Source organism: Pelophylax lessonae (assembly GCF_965119305.1).
Source record: "Pelophylax lessonae genome assembly, chromosome: 5".
In the NCBI taxonomy this organism is placed as follows: domain Eukaryota; kingdom Metazoa; phylum Chordata; class Amphibia; order Anura; family Ranidae; genus Pelophylax; species Pelophylax lessonae.
Window position 1 is genome coordinate 385,502,258 of NC_138772.1, and position 18,761 is coordinate 385,521,018.

The following is an 18,761-nucleotide window of genomic DNA, read 5'->3' on the forward strand; positions in this document are numbered from 1 at the left end:
ACAGAGAAACACAATAAAACACGGAAAAGCAAAAGGTGACAAGCAACTACGGTCTCGGTCTGTTCGTAAACCAGTTATACAATAAGGTGATTTGTAAAGGTACTTATATTGATTGCAATCAACTGTTTGTGCCAAAGCATGTTAAAACCATACATGTATAGGAGAATGGATAAATGAAGCTGCGCTAATCAAATAGATTGAATATCAGCAGGTAAGTGTAAAATCTCAACATAAATGAAATAAATACACTAATTCATATGTATAAAGTGACTTCAGTGCAAAAAAACACAACTGGCAGTGATAAACTATAAGTGTTCAATATAAAGTGACTTCAATGCCAACTGATATATGTGCCAATTTCCAAAATGGAAAAACACATATAGAAGGTAAAGTGCAGATAAAGTGACTGCAATAATAGTGAATAATAGCAGCAATCTCAAAACAAAAATCAGTAATTCAATAAAAGTCAAAATCAGGTAAGTGACATGCCTCAGGAAATTGATGATGTTGAAAGTGTTGAGTGACTTTTAAAATAAATAACTCCGGGTGTTTGAATAAATAAGGTAAGCAGAGAACAATAATCAAGTCCAATATACATCAGTAGATCCTACAAGAATCGCACCATAGAATATCTTAAATAAAATGGATGTGCAATCTTGTGAGTGATTTTTTCCACAGGGTGCTGGTAAACTACTCCAGGGGTGATAATAATAATAGTAGTGGTGATCGGTGATATAATAGGGAAGGAATTCTTCTGGGTGTGCTACACCCTTTCCTTACTGCTGTAAGGTTACAGCAAAATGAAACCAGGGGAGGTCTCCTGACCATCCAGTAGACATCCAGAATGGGGTGCTTAATAAGAGAGGTGCCCGAGTATCCAAGGATACCATCTGTGGCTTGGAATCCTGGTGGTCAAATGGCTTTCTGGGGGGGGTTACAGGGCATCTCAGGAGCTCTCAGATGGAAGGCAGGACAGCCGTCCGCTCTAGCCGCATTCCCGTGTTTGCCTATGTCTCGTATCCTCAGTCACGTGACTTCTTCAGGAGATCACAATAGGCAAATACGGTGGTGCTTATATGTGCTCGAGCAAATAGTTGGAGACCGGTGTGCTGTAATAGGAGTATACCAGAGCCGTTGGGGGCCATTATTCTGTAGTTCGGACACACACAGGAGTGTCCAGGGGCCATATTGTTGGGGAACAAAGCAGTATCTTTAAATTATAACGCCGGACTACAGGCGGCCATATTATCAAAGACTGATAATTAAGTGGGAGATGTAAATGTGCAGTAAGCAATGTAAGGATGGCACAGAGTGCGGAAAGTGCAAATCATGGACATGGGTGGCACCCAGTATATGAGTGGAATGATAAAAATATATATGAAACAGAGAAACTAATGGTACCAACACTGGCCGGCAAAGGGCAAGGTGACAATAGATAGTGAAGTAAAAACATAGCTCATAGATATTGGCTGCTTCCCAATAAATATAAAAATGGCCATATACATATTGGCTGCTGGACACAGAACTAAAATAGGAATGTGTGTGTGTGTGTGTGTGTAAAAAAAAAAATATATATATAATAAAAAAAACCAGAAAAACAATGGCAATCAAGGAAATGTGGCTCAATAAATTACACTATAAAAACATAAATGCACTAAATAAGGTAAACCTAGATTAAATAGTACTAAGTATGGTGCAAATGTGCTAATAGGTTACAAAACAATGAAGAAGTGGACATCTTAGAAGAACTGTAATAGGAATAAAATAGAGGAGGACGATAAAAGAGAGGGGTAATAATAAGGCCCAGATGGGGGCTGCAGGATGACAGATAGGGTTAAAAATCACTAATGAAGCAGTTAAGATTGAACTCAATGTTGAGTCCATGGGGAGCAAAAGTAATCATGGAAAAAATCCACCTGGATTCCAATTGGCTGAGGGTTCTTACCTTGTGACTACCTCACCAGTGTTTCTGATAGGGTGTTAGTCCCAAAAATTTCAGATATTTAGGATCTTTGTTGTGTGCTAGGGCGAAATGTCTAACCCTGTATGGAAATACTGCACAAGGAGAGCCTCTCCTTTTTTTTTTTTTTCCCCCGCATTCCATCAGGAGATCTCCTGAGACGCCCTGTAACCCCCCCCCCCCCCAGAAAGCCATTTGACCACCAGGATTCCAAGCCACAGATGGTATCCTTGGATGCTCGGGCACCTCTCTAATTAAGCACCCCGTTCTGGATGTCTACCGGATGGTCAGGAGACCTCCCCTGGTTTCATTTTGCTGTAACCTTGCAGCAGTAAGTTAAGGGTGTAGCACACCCAGAATACCTTCCTTATTATATCACCGATCACCACTAGAGTAGTTCACCAGCACCCTGTGGAAAATATCACTCACAAGATTGCACATCCACTTTATTTAAGATATTCTATGGTGCGATTCTTGTAGGATCCACTGATGTATAATGGACTTGATTATTGTTCTCTGCTTATGTTATTTATTTCAAAAGTCACTCAACACTTTCAACATCATCTATTTACTGAGGCATGTCACTTACCTGATTTTGACTTTTATTGAATTATTGATTATTGTTTTGAGATTGCTGCTATTATTCACTATTATTGCATTTTATTGCAGTCACTTTATCTGCACTTTACCTTAAGCACATCACCTTTTGTATGTGTTTTTCCATTTTGGAAATTGGCATATATATCAGTTGGCACTTTAGTTACTTTATATTGAACACCTATAGTTTATCACTGCCAGTTGTGGTTTTTTGCACTGAAGTCACTTTATACATATGAATTAGTGTATTTATTTAATTTATGTTGAGATTTTCCACTTACCTGCTGATATTCAATCTATTTGATTAGCGCAGCTTCATTTATCTATTCTCCTCATTTCCTATTCAGCCATTTTGGTTAGACTGAACTAGGAGCTGCAGCTGTTCTGTCTATTCTTTTGTGTTACTTCATTATCACTATTTCTGATCTGATAGCGCAGGGGCCTTTTTACATCATTTTGATTCGCCATACATGTATAAGTCATTAAAGCGGAGTTCCAGCCTCAAAAACCACTTTGAGCCATCCGCTTGCTCTAGGTCACCTGAAAAAGAAATGGATAGTCCCGATTTTTTATTTTTTTTTTTGTTTTGTTTACTTGTAATTGAAGAAAATATACTTAACCTTTCTTCCACTTCCTCCCTCCACGGCCACGGCCCGCGCCGTCTCTTCCTGCTTGCATTGACTCCTGGGAGCTGAACATCATCGCTCCCAGGAATTAATGCGCCTGCACCGGCCCCCGCTCGTCCGTTTCGGTGCAGGCGCGTCATTCCCTGCTAAACAGAAGCTGTGCAGGGATGACGCGCCTGCCCCGGAATTGACGAGCGGGGCCAGTGCAGGGCATTCTGGGACTGAAGAGGACACCGAAGAGGACGCTCCGGCTTCAGCTGCCCACACCTGAGATGGCAGCGCTGGACAGGACATTTTCAAGGTAAGAATTTCTTCTAAAATGTAAGTGCAACCTGGGACAGTTCAGAGGCTATCCATTATGAAATGCACTAGACCTGACAGTTCCGGGGGTATTTTTATCGAAAAAAAATTTCCGAGGCCGGAACTCCGCTTTAACAATAGTGAGATCTAAGAGATCTAAGGAACACCAAACATCCCACACTTTATTATATTTTTGTGGACATTTCTGTTGTTCATATAGAACTTTAATGTAGGGCAAAATTTGGTTAACTGCGTAGAGCCATTGTGATACCGAGGAGGGAGAGGGTTGCATCCATGTAATTGCGATCTGTTTACGAGCCAAAAAAAAGGGATTCACGTAGAAGCGTTCTAAGGTGACAAGACCATTGTTCCTCATCTAATAAGCCCAAAAGACACACCTCCGGTGTAAGCGCTACCGGCATTGAGAGGAGTTTAGACAGTAAGGTTGTAAGTTGGTTCCAGTAGACTACAATTAACACGCACAACCACATCAAATGGTTAAAATTGCTTCCAATTGTCCACAGCTCATGCAGGGAGGCATCCTATTGCATGTTGCTGTACCGGAGTAAGATAAGTTTGGTGTATGATATACAATTGTATGAGTTTGTTAGCTGCTGGAGAGGCCGATAAGTGGAATGCATGTACCAGTCATCCACTACTAATTCTGAACAGCTCTCTTGCCAGCACGCCTTGGCTGGAACGGGCACTGCACAGATTTTGAGATTCAATAGATGAGAGTATAAACTAGAGACTAATCCCTGTGGGCCCTGTGAACACAATATCCCAATGAATGGGTATTTTGAAATGGAAGAGTTTTGGGTACCAAATGGAGCATAAATCTTTTTGTTACGGGTTCTTTGAGGGGAGCTAGACCAATATTAATACTGTCAAAGAACCTGCAACAAAATCTTTGAGACCACAAAATTTTAGTGAGGTCTACTTTGTACAAATAACATTATCCAAACAAAAACAAACAAAACGGGCATTTCAGGGACACGCAGGACCCCTGCCTATCTCGCACCTTGAGGAAGAGGACCCGTATGTCCACAAAATGATTTATTTATTTTTTTTTATGTAATTTTTAGCTATTCAAAGCAGACCTCAATAAAATTTTGTGATCTCAAACTTTTTGTTGCAAATTCTTTACGGTATTAATGTTGGCCTAGCTCCCCTCAATTGTTAAATGGGGCAAGATTTTTTTTTTTGTCCGCTGGTTAGTCAACCTGTCACTATGGTTTCTTCCATAAAGTTTAACCGCCCTTACAATATTTGTCATTGTTGCTCCTCTCATCCCCATTCCCCTTTACAACGACATGAACAAAACGGTTTGGCTAAGCTGAAAGTTCTTGTTCATGGGCCTGCCACCAATTACCAGTGCACAGGTGCAATCAAAGTGTGCATGCATGTATGACCACCCTCATAGATCTATGGTAGTTCAGCTATGTTGTTTTGCTTTGAAAAACACACTTTAGTAATGCACTAACAGTATAATACATTTTCTACATTTTCTTGCTCTTTTAGTTTGCAGGCTTTTCCTCAGATTCCCTTTGTGAAAGAATCCTGGACTCCCACTGTGCTGTCCTCATTACTGCAGGTATGAAAATAACTCTGTGTACTTTGGAACAATACATAATGGACCACTTTGCTTCATGTTAATGAGATCTGAACACTGTTTTTCAGATGGTGTTTTCAGAGGCGAAAAATTGATCAACTTGAAACATATCGCAGATGAGGCAGTTCATAAATGCAAAGAAAAGTAGGATTTATCTATTCCAGTCTGTTTCCTTTATTGTCGGATGTGATCGTGTTTTATAGAATTAATTATTGGCAGAGATATAGCAGTGGTTAGGTAAAAATAACACTAGGATATTTTGTTTTTCAGCAATAATAGGGGTGGACTGTGTAACATACTTTCATGTAGGCTGTCTGTTTTTTTTTTTTTTTCGTTGGCGTACATCACGGGACACAGAGCAGCAATATTAATTACTATCTGGGTTATACACCACCTATAGCTGAATGGACACTGGAAACCAATAAGACAGAAAGTCCCCCTCTATATAGCCCCTCCAATATAGGAAGTACCTCAGTTTTTTGCCAATGTCTTAGAGGTGATGGTCATGGTTGGAGAAGCTCTCCATATTTTTAAAGTAGAAGAAAAAAAAATGCTACAATTCCAGTTAAGATCTCTGGATCCAAGAGGATTGGCAATTGGATCCATCAAAAAGTGGAAGACTAAAAGGATGGTACCTGAGCCTCGGTAAAAGGAAATGAGGTATTGCCTGTAATGCGACCCTCTTGGGTCCTGGACCCTGGGATCCGGACTCTTGGTAAGACTAACTCCAAAGGCATTCTGGCAGGTTGCCCTACAGGTCCAAGGGAGTGGCCCCAAAAATTAGGGGGACCCAAGCCTTGAAGGTCGACAAGTGACAGAACCCGCCGTGATGGGTGAAGATTGGATTCTAGTTATAGACCGAATCCTGTGGCGGGAATGGCAAGTTCACTTTAAATATGATGCACTGATACTGGGTGTCATGTTTTATGTCTCAACTAGAGGCAGTATGTGAATTCAGCTGTGGCCTGCGTACCTTGGATGCCTTTTTTCTGCTCTCAACCCCCCTGATGCTTGGCCGGCAGTGGGGTACATCCCACCCGCGCATTCGCTTAACCTCTGTGGCTCAGGTTCAGGGTGCACTTTCGGTGGCCATCCCTGTGGTGGGAGATCATGCGTGCTCACAAGTTTAGCCTATTTACATGCACGAGCGTGCACGTGGAGGCGGAGGGGGCATGCATGTCCGTGACAGGTTCTGTTACTTTAGGATAACTGCGCTGTGTGTGTGATAAGCTGTTACAGCTTGGCACAAGCTTTGAGTACACTAAAGTAAGTACCTCAAGTTTTCTTGTTTGAAGCAATGTCCTGGAAAAGGAGTGGGGGGGGGGGGCGTAGCGGGAAGGGGCACAAGTGTGACGCCGTTAGGATTAGATGATCCTAGCCGTGCATCCTCTGTTAGCCTCCTCTGATAGGCCAGGGGCGACTGGGCAATATGAGCCATTACGGTTGTCAGGCACATCTAGTGCTTCTGTCTCAGCCTCTGCCATGAACGACGATTTGGCATCAGCTTTAGCCGGCCTTGAGGTAAAAATTGCAGGCATGATTGCTTTAGTGTCACAAGGAGGGAGGTAACGTGATAGATCCCCCTCACCTGGGTGCCTCCCCTTCCTGTTTTAGTTCAGGATTGGGCAGAGGATGTGAAAGTAGCTGCTGTAAAAGAGAAGAAGGCCAAGCAGAGGATTCCACTTCTGGGGAGTCAGGGTCTGAGGAGCCATTCTTGGCCTCTCAATCCCACAGATTGTTAATTTAGCCTCTCAATGAAATAGTCCAGGCTGGATTTAAATTACCTCCCTTAGAGATTTCTGAAGTCTCTCTTTCCTCATTAGGCTCGTTACGCACTCCTGAATATTCTCAGGCTTTTACCTTACATTCGCTTTTAGAGCAGATAATATATGCTGATTGGGATCAGCATTTATTCCTCCCAAAAGAAAATGGAGTATGCCTACAGTGGATGCTACTATTTCTTCTGTAAACAGAAATGTACCCTGTCCTGTAGATAATGCCCAGGTTTTTAAAGATCAAGCTGATTGGAATCTTTACTAAAAGCTTCCTTTGTTATTGCAGGGTCTGCAATAAAACCGGCAGTGGCAGCTATAAGAGTTTGTCAATCTTTAAAAGACCATATTAAACAGGTGTCCTTGAGTGTTCCTTCTGAGGGAGAGGGGAGAGTCTGCTGAAGATTTAGCAGATTTTCCTCGGGCTTTGTGTTTTGCAGTAGACGCTCTTAAGGACTCCATACAGCAAATGTCACTGTTTGCTCTTCTGTCAGTTCATATGCGCAGAATTCTGTGGCTAAAAGTTGGTCTGCGGAATTACCGTGTAAAACATTGCTAGCCAACTTTCCCTTTCATGGGGAGCGCCTATTTGGTGACGATCTGGACAGATAGCCAAAAGATTTTTTTTGGGGGGGAGGGGGGGTCAGAGAGTGCGCTTCTACCAGTTAAGAGGAGAAGTAAGCATCCTTCTTTTAAGGTGTCCAACACTCAGGTTCCCAGTACTTCTAATCACAGGCAGTTTTGACGGCCTCAGCCATCTGGATCCTAGAGCCAAGCCTTCAGGTCAAGGGCAGAAGAAACCCTGTGCCCAGAGGCCTACCAAACCTAGCTCTAAATCTACCTTATGAAGGAAGGCCCGCACTCAGTCCAGTGGGGAGGAAGGCTGCTACAGTTCTCGGAGGCCTGGGTGGAAATGATTCTGGACAACTGGGTTATTTCCACAGTCTAGCAGGGGTACAAACTAGAATTTTGGGTGTTTCCTCATCCTCGGTTTGTAAGGTCAAACATAGCTGCAGATCCTCTAAAAAGAACATTCTTCTTTCTGGCTCTGGACCATCTGAGGTCTCAAGCAATGATTACAGAAGTTCCAGACGATGAGCAATTTAGGGGTTTTTACCCAAACCTTTTCAAAATCCCCTAGCCAAATGGAGATGTGAGACCTATTCTGGATCTCCAATCTCTGAATCAATTCTTAAACATTCACACATGCCGAAGGAAGTAAATTCAGTCAGTCATGGCCTCTCTGCAAGGAAGAGAATTTCTAGCATCCATAGACATCCAGGATGCATACCTTCACGTGCCAATTTTTCAGGCCCATCAAATGTTTTTGCTCTTTGCAGTGGAAGATTGTCATTTTCAGTTCTTGGCCTTGCCCTTCTTGCTAGCCACGGCTCCACGAGTGTTCACAAAAACCCTAGCTCCAGTATTGGCTATTCTAAGGTCTCAAGGGAGAGCAGTGGTAGGATACCTGGACGATCTATTACTTATAGACCGGTCGGCTTCTACTCTAAGCCAGAATGTGTTCCGGGCAGTTCAGTTATTAGAACGTCTGGGTTGGATTCTGAATTTGGCAAAGTCAGTGTTGCAGCTGATTCAGAGTCTACAGTATCTGGGTTTCCTTGTGAACACAGTACAGGCAAAGGTATTTTTGCCGCCAAGAAAGGTGTAGCCCTGAAGGATCTAGTTCGGATCGTAAGAGGGGGAAAAAGTATCCTTCTATACGTCTTTGTACGAGGTTGCTAGGGAAGATGGTGTCCTCATTCGAAGCAGTTCCTTATGCCCAACTCCATGCCAGACCTTTACAGAACAACATTCTGTCAGCCTGTAGCAAAAAGATTGTAGCAAAAAGATTGTCGCATATCTCTAGTACCGAGGGTATGTCCTGAGTCTAGGTTGGTGGATGGTAGCCAGGAATTTGGAGAGCGGGAAATCCTTTCTTCCAGTAGTCTGGAAGGTGGTGACTACAGATGCCAGTCTTTCCGGCTGGGGAGCAGTTCTGGAGGAAGCCACTGTCCAAGGGAAATGGTCTTGGTTAGAAAGGAACTTCCCCCATCAATATCTTGTAAATCCGAGCGGTTTGTGGGGCATTAAGGTACTGGACTCGCAGACTTAGGGGTTGCCCATCAATGTTCAGTCCGACAATGCCATGGCTGTGGCCTATATCCACCATCAGGGGGGCACCAAGAGTCAGTCAGCCCAGAAGGAGGTGGGTCCCATCCTATCATGGGCTGGGAAATTTATTCAATGCCTGTCAACGATTTTCATTCCAGAAATACAGGACTGTCAGCCAGCAAATGTTTCCAAGGGAATGGTCCTTACATTCCAAGATTTTTGCATTCATTTGTCAAAGATGGGGGGTCCCAGACATAGATCTGTTTGCATCCAGGTTCAACAACAAGTTGGACAAATTTGTGTCCAGGACCAGAGAATCCGCTCACAGCCGGAATGGATGCCTTGGTGACTCCCTTGGAGCAGTTCTCGCTGTTCTATAACTTTCCCCCGATTCAGCTGCTGATACGACTTCTGTGCAGGATTCAGGAAGAAGGGAAACCAGTAATCCTGGTGGCTCCAGCTTGGCCCAGGAGTATATGGTACGCGCAAATTCTAAGCTTGGCGGTGGGAAGGCCATTGGTTCTCCCACTGCATCCTGATCTGCTCTCTCATGGTCCGATATTCCACCCTGCTTTACAGTCTCTAAATTTGACTGTTTGGCTATTGAAGCCTGGATTTTGAGGAAGCGGAGTATATCTGGTCCTGCAGTCTCTACCGTGGTAAACGCAAGGAAGCCAGTCTCTAAGGGCATTTATTACAGAGTCTGGAAGTCTTATATTTCTTGTTGTGAGGCCAGGAAGTGGAACCCCCGTAAATAGATCATCGGGAGAATTCCAACCTTCTTGCAAGTAGGGGTAGATATGAAGCTAGCCCTGGGCACTAATAAAGTTCAAATTTCAGCCTCGTCAGTCTTTTTTCAAAGACAGATTGCTTCGCATTCCTTGGTCCGAGCCTTTATACAAGGGATGCTATGTATGCTTCCGCAATTTAGGCCAGCGTTGTGTCCTTGGGATTTCAATTTGGTGCTGGCGGTGCTACAGAAACAGCCTTTTGAGCCCATTTGGCATATTCCTCTGGTTCTTTTGACCAGAAAGTTAGTCTTTTTGGTTGCAGTAACTTCAGCTAGAAGAGTATCAGAGTTAGCGGCTTTTTCTTGTAAGAAGCCATTTTCGATCTTATGTCAAGATAGGGTAATTCTATGTCCACACCCAGGGCTTTTGCCCAAGGTGGTGTCTGCTTTTTATTTGAATCAGGACATTATACTGCCTTCCTTCTTTCCAAATCCTCAAACAGAAGAGGAAAAGTTGTTACATTCTTTCGATGTAGTACGTGCATTTAAGGTCTATTTGAAGATGTCAGCTCAGATTCGGAAGACCGACCTTTTGTTTGAGCTTCCAGAAAGGCCCCCGGAAAGGGCAGGCAGCATCTAGGTCTACAATTACTCAGTGGATTCACCAGGTCATTATCCAAGTGTATGGTTTGAAGGGGAAGGTTCCACCTTTTCCGGTAAAGGCACACTCTACCAGAAGAGTAGACGCTTCTTGGGCAGTTCGCCATCAAGATCCTATGGCTCAGATTTGCAGGGACGCTACTTGGTCTTCAGTACATTCGTTCACTAGATTTTATCAGGTGGATCATAGGACCCGGAAGGATTCTGCATTTGGCTGCAGCTATGTAGATCTTTTCGGTCTGATGGGGGTTTTTCATATTTAGTGTCCCCCCCCCCCCTCCCCTCAAGTACATTGCTTTGGGACGTCCCAGATAGTAATGAATTAATATGGCTTCTCTGTGTCCCGTGATGTACAATAAAGAAAATTAAATGTTTCCTAAAGCTTACCTGTAAAATCATTTTCTTGGGAGTACATCACATGGTATGTTTATTGCTTGCTACAAAACTGAGGTATTTCCTGTATGGGAGGGGTTATATAGAGGGGCGCCTCCTGTCTTTTTGGTTGCCAGTGTCCATTCACCTATAGGTGGCGTATAACCCAGATAGTAATTATAATGGCTGCTCTGTGTCCCGTAATATACTCCAAGAAAAAGGATTTTACAAGTAAGCTGTAGGAAAAATTCAACTTTAAAGGTCTGACATTTTTGCCACATTTTTAGTTCTAAGCACACATGGGCAAAGTGTGGTAAAACCACCCTGACATGTTGTATAAGGTTTTTCTATCCACTGTAGCAAATGCCACATTACCATTTCGCCTTAGTCGGCTTCAGCAAATGCTATAACTTTATGCAATAAGTTTACTGAGCTTTTATATATTGTGTAGGTATATAAAAACATTTCTGAAAAAAAGTATGCAGTTAATAAATTGTATATTCTGATTACTTAAAAGGAAGTGATTGTTGGTGTAACTATATAGACTGTTAACTTTGCAATGCTTATAGAGTTAGTGTTTATACAAAGCACTCCTTTTTGGGAATACAAGCATAAGATACTTAGCAGGATATGTTCCAATATCTAACATACATTATTGTATAAAATGCATTTATAAATGTTATTTTTCATTGCGTAAGAATACTGTATTTTATTGTGACTCATTTAATTATGACTATTCTGTAAGGTTCATATATATTTGGACAGAGGCACAATTTTCATACTTTTGGCTATGTATGCCACCAGAATAAAATTACAATGAAACAGTCCAAATACATTTGAAGTGCAGACTTTACGCTTTAATTCAAGGGGTTGAACATGAATATCAAGTAAACATTTTAGGAACTGCAACCTGCAACATCCCTCTAAAGAATACTTTTCCAGAACTGGCCTGGCTTTTTTAGATGTTTTTCTGGCAAAGTCTAATCCTGGCTTTTCTATTTTTCAGGCTGAATGAATGGTTTGCACCCTGTGGTGAACCCTCTGTATTTGCTCTTGTGAAGTCTTCTCTTGATTGTAGACTTTGACAATGATACACCCACCTCCTGGAGAGTGTCCTTCACTTGTCTGGATGTTGTGAATGGGTTTTTCCCCAGTCCTCCTCCAGGACGGTCACATGAGAGATAGACTCCACCTCCTGCAGGAAACACAAGCACACACAAGTTTAAAAAAGCCACCCTAGGCTGCCCCTTCAGTTCCTGTGTTTCCTGAAAACACTGACACTGGAGGGGAGCATACATCCCTAGTTTGTTATTTTCAGACAGTCTTTTTTTTTTTTTTTTTGTCCAGGGCAGGCATCACTCGATACCTCCTTCACTCTCCCTGTGCTCAAGCTGATGAGGCAGTCACAGGTATCCTGGGTGGGAAGGAGGACCAGAGGAGTACAAGATCCCCTGCTAATATCTCAACAAACCAGAACCCCCCTGTACAACCCTACATCAGGTAGGTGGACAAGAGAGAAATTCAAGAAACCCATCCCGCGGGCTTGGTTCGGGACAGATCATTTCCGATCCATGAGTCTATCAAAGGGATCATAGACAATGAATAGGGCAACCCGGAACTGACGGCGGTGCTAAAAGTGCTACCTGTCTTCCAGGAGTCAGTAGCGGAAAAGCATGTACAGATACTATCCGACAATGTCACTACAGTGGCATTGATCAACCGCCAAGGGGGCGCCAGATCGAGAGCCCTTATGAGAACAGCACACAACCTTCTCTTATGGACGAAAGGTCACTTGCTATCGCTGACAGCAGTACACATTAAGGGTACATACAATACCCTAGTGGATCTCTTGAGCCAAAGACAGTTGGACCCAGCAGAATGGGAACTGAACCACAGAATTTTTTTTGATACTTACCTCGAACTGGGGCCTTCCGGAGGTGACAAAGTACCTTTCCCTAAGAAGAGAGGAACACTTACTAGGAGTAGACTCCCTATGGTTCCTGTGGAGGTTCAACCTATGGTATGCCTTACCTCCCATACAAATTCTTCCCAGGATGATCAGGAAGATTTGTATGAAGAAGGTAAGGGTGATCCTACTAGCACCCTTTTGGCCAAAGCGATCTTGGTTTACGGCACTAAAAAAGATGGCAGACGAAGACTCTTGGACTTAACTGAACCAAGACAAACCACCTGCTGCAGTCGGGAGCATGCCAACCACAACTTCAAACTTTTAAATTGACAGTGCGGATCTTGAATGGCGCATTTTACTGAACAAGGGTCTTTCTACTATAGTAGTAGAGACTCTCCTACAAATCATAAAACCAATAATGGGGAAGATATACAGGAAGGTCTGGAAAAAGTATGCAGCAAATATGCCACCCAAAAACAGAGACTTGCACAGTGCCTGATTCTTCTTGAATGGGCAGAAGCCGGCTTAGCGGTAAGCATGCTCCAAAGTGCCGTGGCGTGCACTTTCAGTTTTTCTGCATACGCAGCTTAGCGAGAATACTTTAGTCAAACGGTTCTTCAAGTCCATCTCGGGAAACCGCCCGAGTGATGGCATTAGGGTAACCTATGCGACCTTTCTCTGGTGCCCAGGGCTCTAACTTGAGCCCCTTTTTAGCCTCTCGGACACTTCATTGAAATAGCTGACATTCAAAGTAGCCTTATTAGTTGCTATCACATTGGCTAGACGTGTAAGCGAACTTCAGGCCCTCTCTATAAAGTAAAAAATAAAAATCCACTGTGCTTAATCTATAACAATTCGAACGTATGGTATATCGGCAGCCAGCACCAAAAGTTGTTGAACCGCAACTAGCAAAAAATTGTAAACCAGGTGTGTAGCGCTTAATAGGTTCCTTTATTCCTTCACCATGAGGAGTTCTCTTTTTTGTTTCATTTTGCCTACACCCATGTTACATCTGAATTGATGCCATTGCCTATTAATATCCCTGGAGTATATGTGGTTCAGACATCAGGATCTATTATCCAGTCATCTGCCAACTATATTTGGAGCGAATGTAGATCTCTGTAATGGGGATCTACTAAGTCTGGTAAGAGGACACACTCATTGGTGTCTGGTGGAGGTTTTACCGTCATATCAGCACATGGTTAATGGGATTGTTTCTTAGGGCTCCCTTTTTTTTCTATTGACTTTTATTTGTTTGGGGGCGTTTGCAAAGGAAAACCAGCATCCAAAAATTCCATAGTTAGATGGATTAGGACAGAGATAAAAGCAGCTTATGCCGCTCAAAATCCAAGTCGGTCCGCCAAACCTGAAAGCGTACTCCACTCACTCAATTGCTACTTCCTAGGCAGCGAAAGCTGGGCCCTCCATCGAGCAAATCTGCCGAGCAACCATCCGGTCCAGTGGTTCCACCTTTGTGAAGCACTACAGGATCGATTTGGTCTCCGCTCAAGATCTGGCCTTTTGTCGAAAGGTCCTGCAGGCAGTAGTCCCACCCTAGGTATGAATCTTTTTGGGGTCTCATGCGACCATCTTGGAGAATGACTAGGGGAAGCTAGAGTTAACTGATAACTCCTTTTCTAGGAATCCTCCAGGACGGTAGACCCCCACCCCTACTAATAGGAGACGTCCAGGCCTTTTTATGTTGCTGAGCTCACAAGTGCATTCTTCTTTCCTCAGAATGTACCAAACTGTTTCTTTGGCCACTCCTAATGTTGCTGCTATCTCTCTGATGGATTTGTTTTTGAAGCCTTACAATGGCCTGTTTCACTTTCATAAACAGCTTCTTTGAACGCATGATGTAGGTTCACAGCAATAGATTCCAAATGCAAATACCACACTTTGAATCAATTCCAGACCTTTTACCTGCTTAATTGATGATGAAATAACGAAGGAGTAGTCCACACCTGGCCATGAATCTGCTTTTGACTCAATTTTCTAATTACTTTTGGTCCTTTGAAAAAGGGGGATGGCTATTCTTAAGAGCTGTAATTTCTAAACCCTTCCTCTGGTTTGGATGTACATACCCTCAAATTAAACCTGAGAGTGTGCACTTTCAGCCCATATCCATTGTATAACTATAGCTGGAATATGCTTTGATAAATACCTGAAAAAATCTAAAATTGTGCCTGTGTCCAAATATATATGGACCTAACTTCATGATGGATGAAAGTTCAATGTTCACTCTTTCCACTAGAGCTCACATTGTGAAGAACTGCATTGTGGTAAAACACCTCAGTGGAAGGCTCAACAACCAAAACAAATCAAAACTTCAGGTAACATATATTTTTTCTATAACTGTTATGCTTTTCCAATAATATTAGGTAATATAATAATTGTCTATCCATTTTTTTATTGCCTATAATCGTCCTCATTTTGGCTATTTTGCCACCAATAAAGTGTATGTATAGCAAAAACCTTTGCCTTGTGAATAATATAAGGATGGGTTCAAACCCCTGCCAAGTTATTTTTTGCCTGTGTACCATTTTGTGAAGTTACCCTTCACTGTTCTAGAGACACAGCAAGAAGTAAGAGGGAATCTCCAAAAGTTAGGGGAATCCCCCTCTTGGACAGTGGTCCCTGGAAAAGGTTTCAATTTTCCTTTCCCGTTCTGGGGCCAACACTATAACATTTTTGAATTTCCCCTCATTTTCTTTCCCAGTGACAATGACACAATGGCATTAACAACTTGAGTCCCCGGCACCATTTTAAGGGCTATTTTTTCCCTTCGGGCCCTCGCTGTCACCAACACTGCAACTGTCAGCTGTCAGTGACAGCTGGGGTCCAGCACTAAGCCCAGAAACTTAAACGATTAGCCCCTGGGCTTCTGATGCTTCATCGCTCTACAGTAGTGCGCTGTGGCAGTGAATGTAAACCGTGTTTTCACAGTATAATAAAATTAAACAAATTTTCCCTCCGCAAATGAATCCCCAGGTCAAAGCTGTGATGTCAGGTGCTCTGGAAAACATTTGCGTTTTGTAAGCATCAAATTATCATGTAAGTGAAATGCATTGCTGTTTATATTTTTAACTATCACAAACCTGTGATAAAGTTTTCTGCGAGCTAATTTGCGCTCTTGGCAACTCCACTTAATCTTAATTTTGTGTTGCGCTAACATTGCATTGCAATGTAACATTTAAGGAAGAATACAGCTCTCCTAAAGTAAAATGCATTCATTTGCCATGAGCTTTACCATTCTTCTACTTTACATAAAAGTTGCCCCTGTGTGATTTTAAACTGTGATTGAGGGGGTAGGGAGACTTAGATTATAATGAATCAGACAGGGGTCCGTACCTATCGGTAGATGGAATGGGAGGAGGGCTATGGCAGGTGATAAGAAGGTTCCCATGTTACAAACAAGTATTGGAAATGGTACTATTTGTACTAAAATAAAAAATATGCAAAATACGTGCGCAGAATGTGACAATGAAAGTGCAAAATAGGTGAGTTGGAAGCTTTGGTGCACAAAGAGAACTATGATTTAATTGGTATTGCTGAATCTTGGCTTCATTCTTCACATGACTGAGCTATTATTATTCCTGGCTATGCTCTTCCAGAGAGACAGGGTAAAAAGGAAGGGTCATGTTGTCTCTCTATGTGAGAAGTGATCTCAAAGCGAGTGTGAAAGAGGACCTAGTTGATGGAGAGTGGGATGAGGCTGAAGCATTATGAGTGGAACTGCATATGGGTGTGCATACTACAAAGGAAATCATTGGAGTTTGTTATAGGCCACCCAGTGTTAATGAGGAGGTGGAGACTTTGCTCCTTGCACAGATGGAAAGGGCTGTGACAGTGATAATAATGGGGGTTTTAACTATCTGAAAATTGACTAGAGTAATGGCACTACTGGAACAGTTAAAGGGCAAAAATATATAAACCTATTACAAGACAATTTATTGGTACAGTTCATAGAGGCACTGACTAGGAATTATGCTCTGCTGGACCTGGTAATCTCAAACCATGCGCGGTTTATTACGAATGTTCATATAAAAGAACATCTGGGTAGCAGTGACCATACCATGAGTTAATTTAATGTTAGCTGTAAACAACAAGCACATACTGGAAAGGTAAAACCTATTTTAAGAGAGAAAGCAGCCCTCATCTTTGGAAAATTTGCTAAGACTTAGACTGGCATGAAATATTGGTATTGATGAACACAGAACAGAAATGGGAATTTTTCAAAAAGACTAGATGTGAACACACTGCAAAATATATTCCCAAGACCCCAAAAATTCAATACGGAATGACAGATTGCAAAAGATAGGACAAATTCCCCAAAATTTTTCAAATGTATTTAATCGTAAAAAGGTCAGGTCTGAGCATGTAGGCCCTTTCCAAAATAATCTGGAGTGGGTGACTGGGGACAAAGAGAAGGCAAATTTTATTAAATACTTTCTTCAGCTCTGTGTGTACAAAGGAGCATAGGAAAGATCATGTCCATGATGGGAATGGTATTGACACAGCCCCAAATGATCCACTATGTTAAAAATGTATTTGGTCCAGAAATATTTAGACAGAATAAAGGTGAATAAAGCACCTGGACCAGATGGCATACACCTGCAGATCCTAAAAGAATTAAGCTCTGTCATTTCTATGCCATTGTTTCTACTTTTTAGGAACTCTATAATGACTAGGATAGTAACACTGAATTGGCATAGGGCCAATGTGGTGCCTATATTTAAAAAGAGTAAAAAGAGAAAATTTGATGGGCGCTCCCGCTAGGAGATGGATCTTCAAGGAAGCAGTCTCAGTGGGGGAGGTGCAGCCAGACTGATAGATGGACTTCAAAGGTGCAGATGTATAGCGCTTACATCGAGGGCAGCTCTTTAGGGACGAAGCAAAGTCCCACTGACAGGCAAAAAAGGAAGAAAGGCGCCGTTCAGTGTAGAAGAATTTACTTTTTTCAATGACACACCCATAAACTTACATGGAGGCAAGTGTATATCCTCGTGGCTGGGGGTTGCTTCCTGGTCCACAGTGTTCCCGTCTTCAAGCTGGCCAGCAGCCAGGAGATGACGCTGCAGGGAGGACCAATCGGAGGGACTGAATCAGATCGAGGCAGCTGTGGAACGCATGCCTCACTAATGGACCGCACGAGCGTGATGGCGTGGATGGGCGGTAACGCGTTTCGGAGCATGCGCAGAAGTGCTCCTTCCTCAGACCGATCAGACTGATCCCGCCCTCTTGTCCTGTGTTGTGATCCCAGGTGCACATGGAGCCACCAGGCGGTAGGATAGTGGCTTCAGCAGAGAGCACAGGCAGAAATACAGTAGCTACATATATCCTGGAGGGGGTGAGAGTAAGATACCGATCCTTACAATCTGTCTCTCCTTGCAAACTTCATGCAACTTGTCTGTGCTACAGTTTTGTTTCTCCTACACCACTGTTATCTGCAACTCTCTGGCAATTAACCCTGTCATTGGATGCTAGGGGAGGATTGTGCTTATCTACTCTGCTTCATTTAAGTGCTGCTTACCTAAATGGTTAAATGAATAACTCTTTACAGCTTAACATCTGCAGGCTTTTGCTTCTGGTATGAATGGCATTTGTGCCTGCTTGTAGATTTGGGTAACCCTTCATAGCTACCTGGGACTATATGGCTAATTTTGGCTTCTGACATATGAAGAAAAGTGTAATGTCTGATTTATAGATCAGTCTGGATTTTATTGTCTATCCTGCTGACTTCATTTAGGACCGACGGGTTTTTTTTTTTGTGTCCAATTATGTACACATGTGTCTATTCAGAGTGAACAGTTCAGTTTGCTGAAGAAGCCAATGATTTTGCCCTGCCTCCCTAGGATCTATCAAATCTCTGCTGTGCCTGCTCCATTAGACCTTGTCTATACTCCACCCACTGATGCGCACACACACACAGACACATGCGCGCGTACGCACACACAAGCTTTTTGTGTGTATGTTAAGGTGTGCAGGACAGGTGACAAATTGGGTTACATGTACATTAGAGGCTGGAAAATTGGTGAGTTGAAACACCAACTCTCCCCTTGACAATTGCACTTATGCCCCCTCTGCTGCTCTGAATGTCTGATTAAAACA

At 42.8% G+C, this 18,761-nt stretch overlaps 1 protein-coding gene across 2 annotated transcripts in view; it reads left to right on the plus strand.

Moving 5' to 3' along the window:
* LOC309556946 (acetyl-coenzyme A synthetase, cytoplasmic-like) overlaps positions 1–18,761 on the plus strand; it is a 96,176-nt gene that overhangs the window by 33,286 nt on the left and 44,129 nt on the right. For both annotated transcript variants that reach the window (XM_082259522.1, XM_082259523.1), the window contains exons 5-7: positions 5,005–5,077; positions 5,164–5,239; positions 14,905–14,983. In XM_082259522.1, coding sequence (XP_082115648.1) covers positions 5,005–5,077; positions 5,164–5,239; positions 14,905–14,983 — 228 coding nt within the window. The remainder of the gene's footprint in view (positions 1–5,004; positions 5,078–5,163; positions 5,240–14,904; positions 14,984–18,761) is intronic.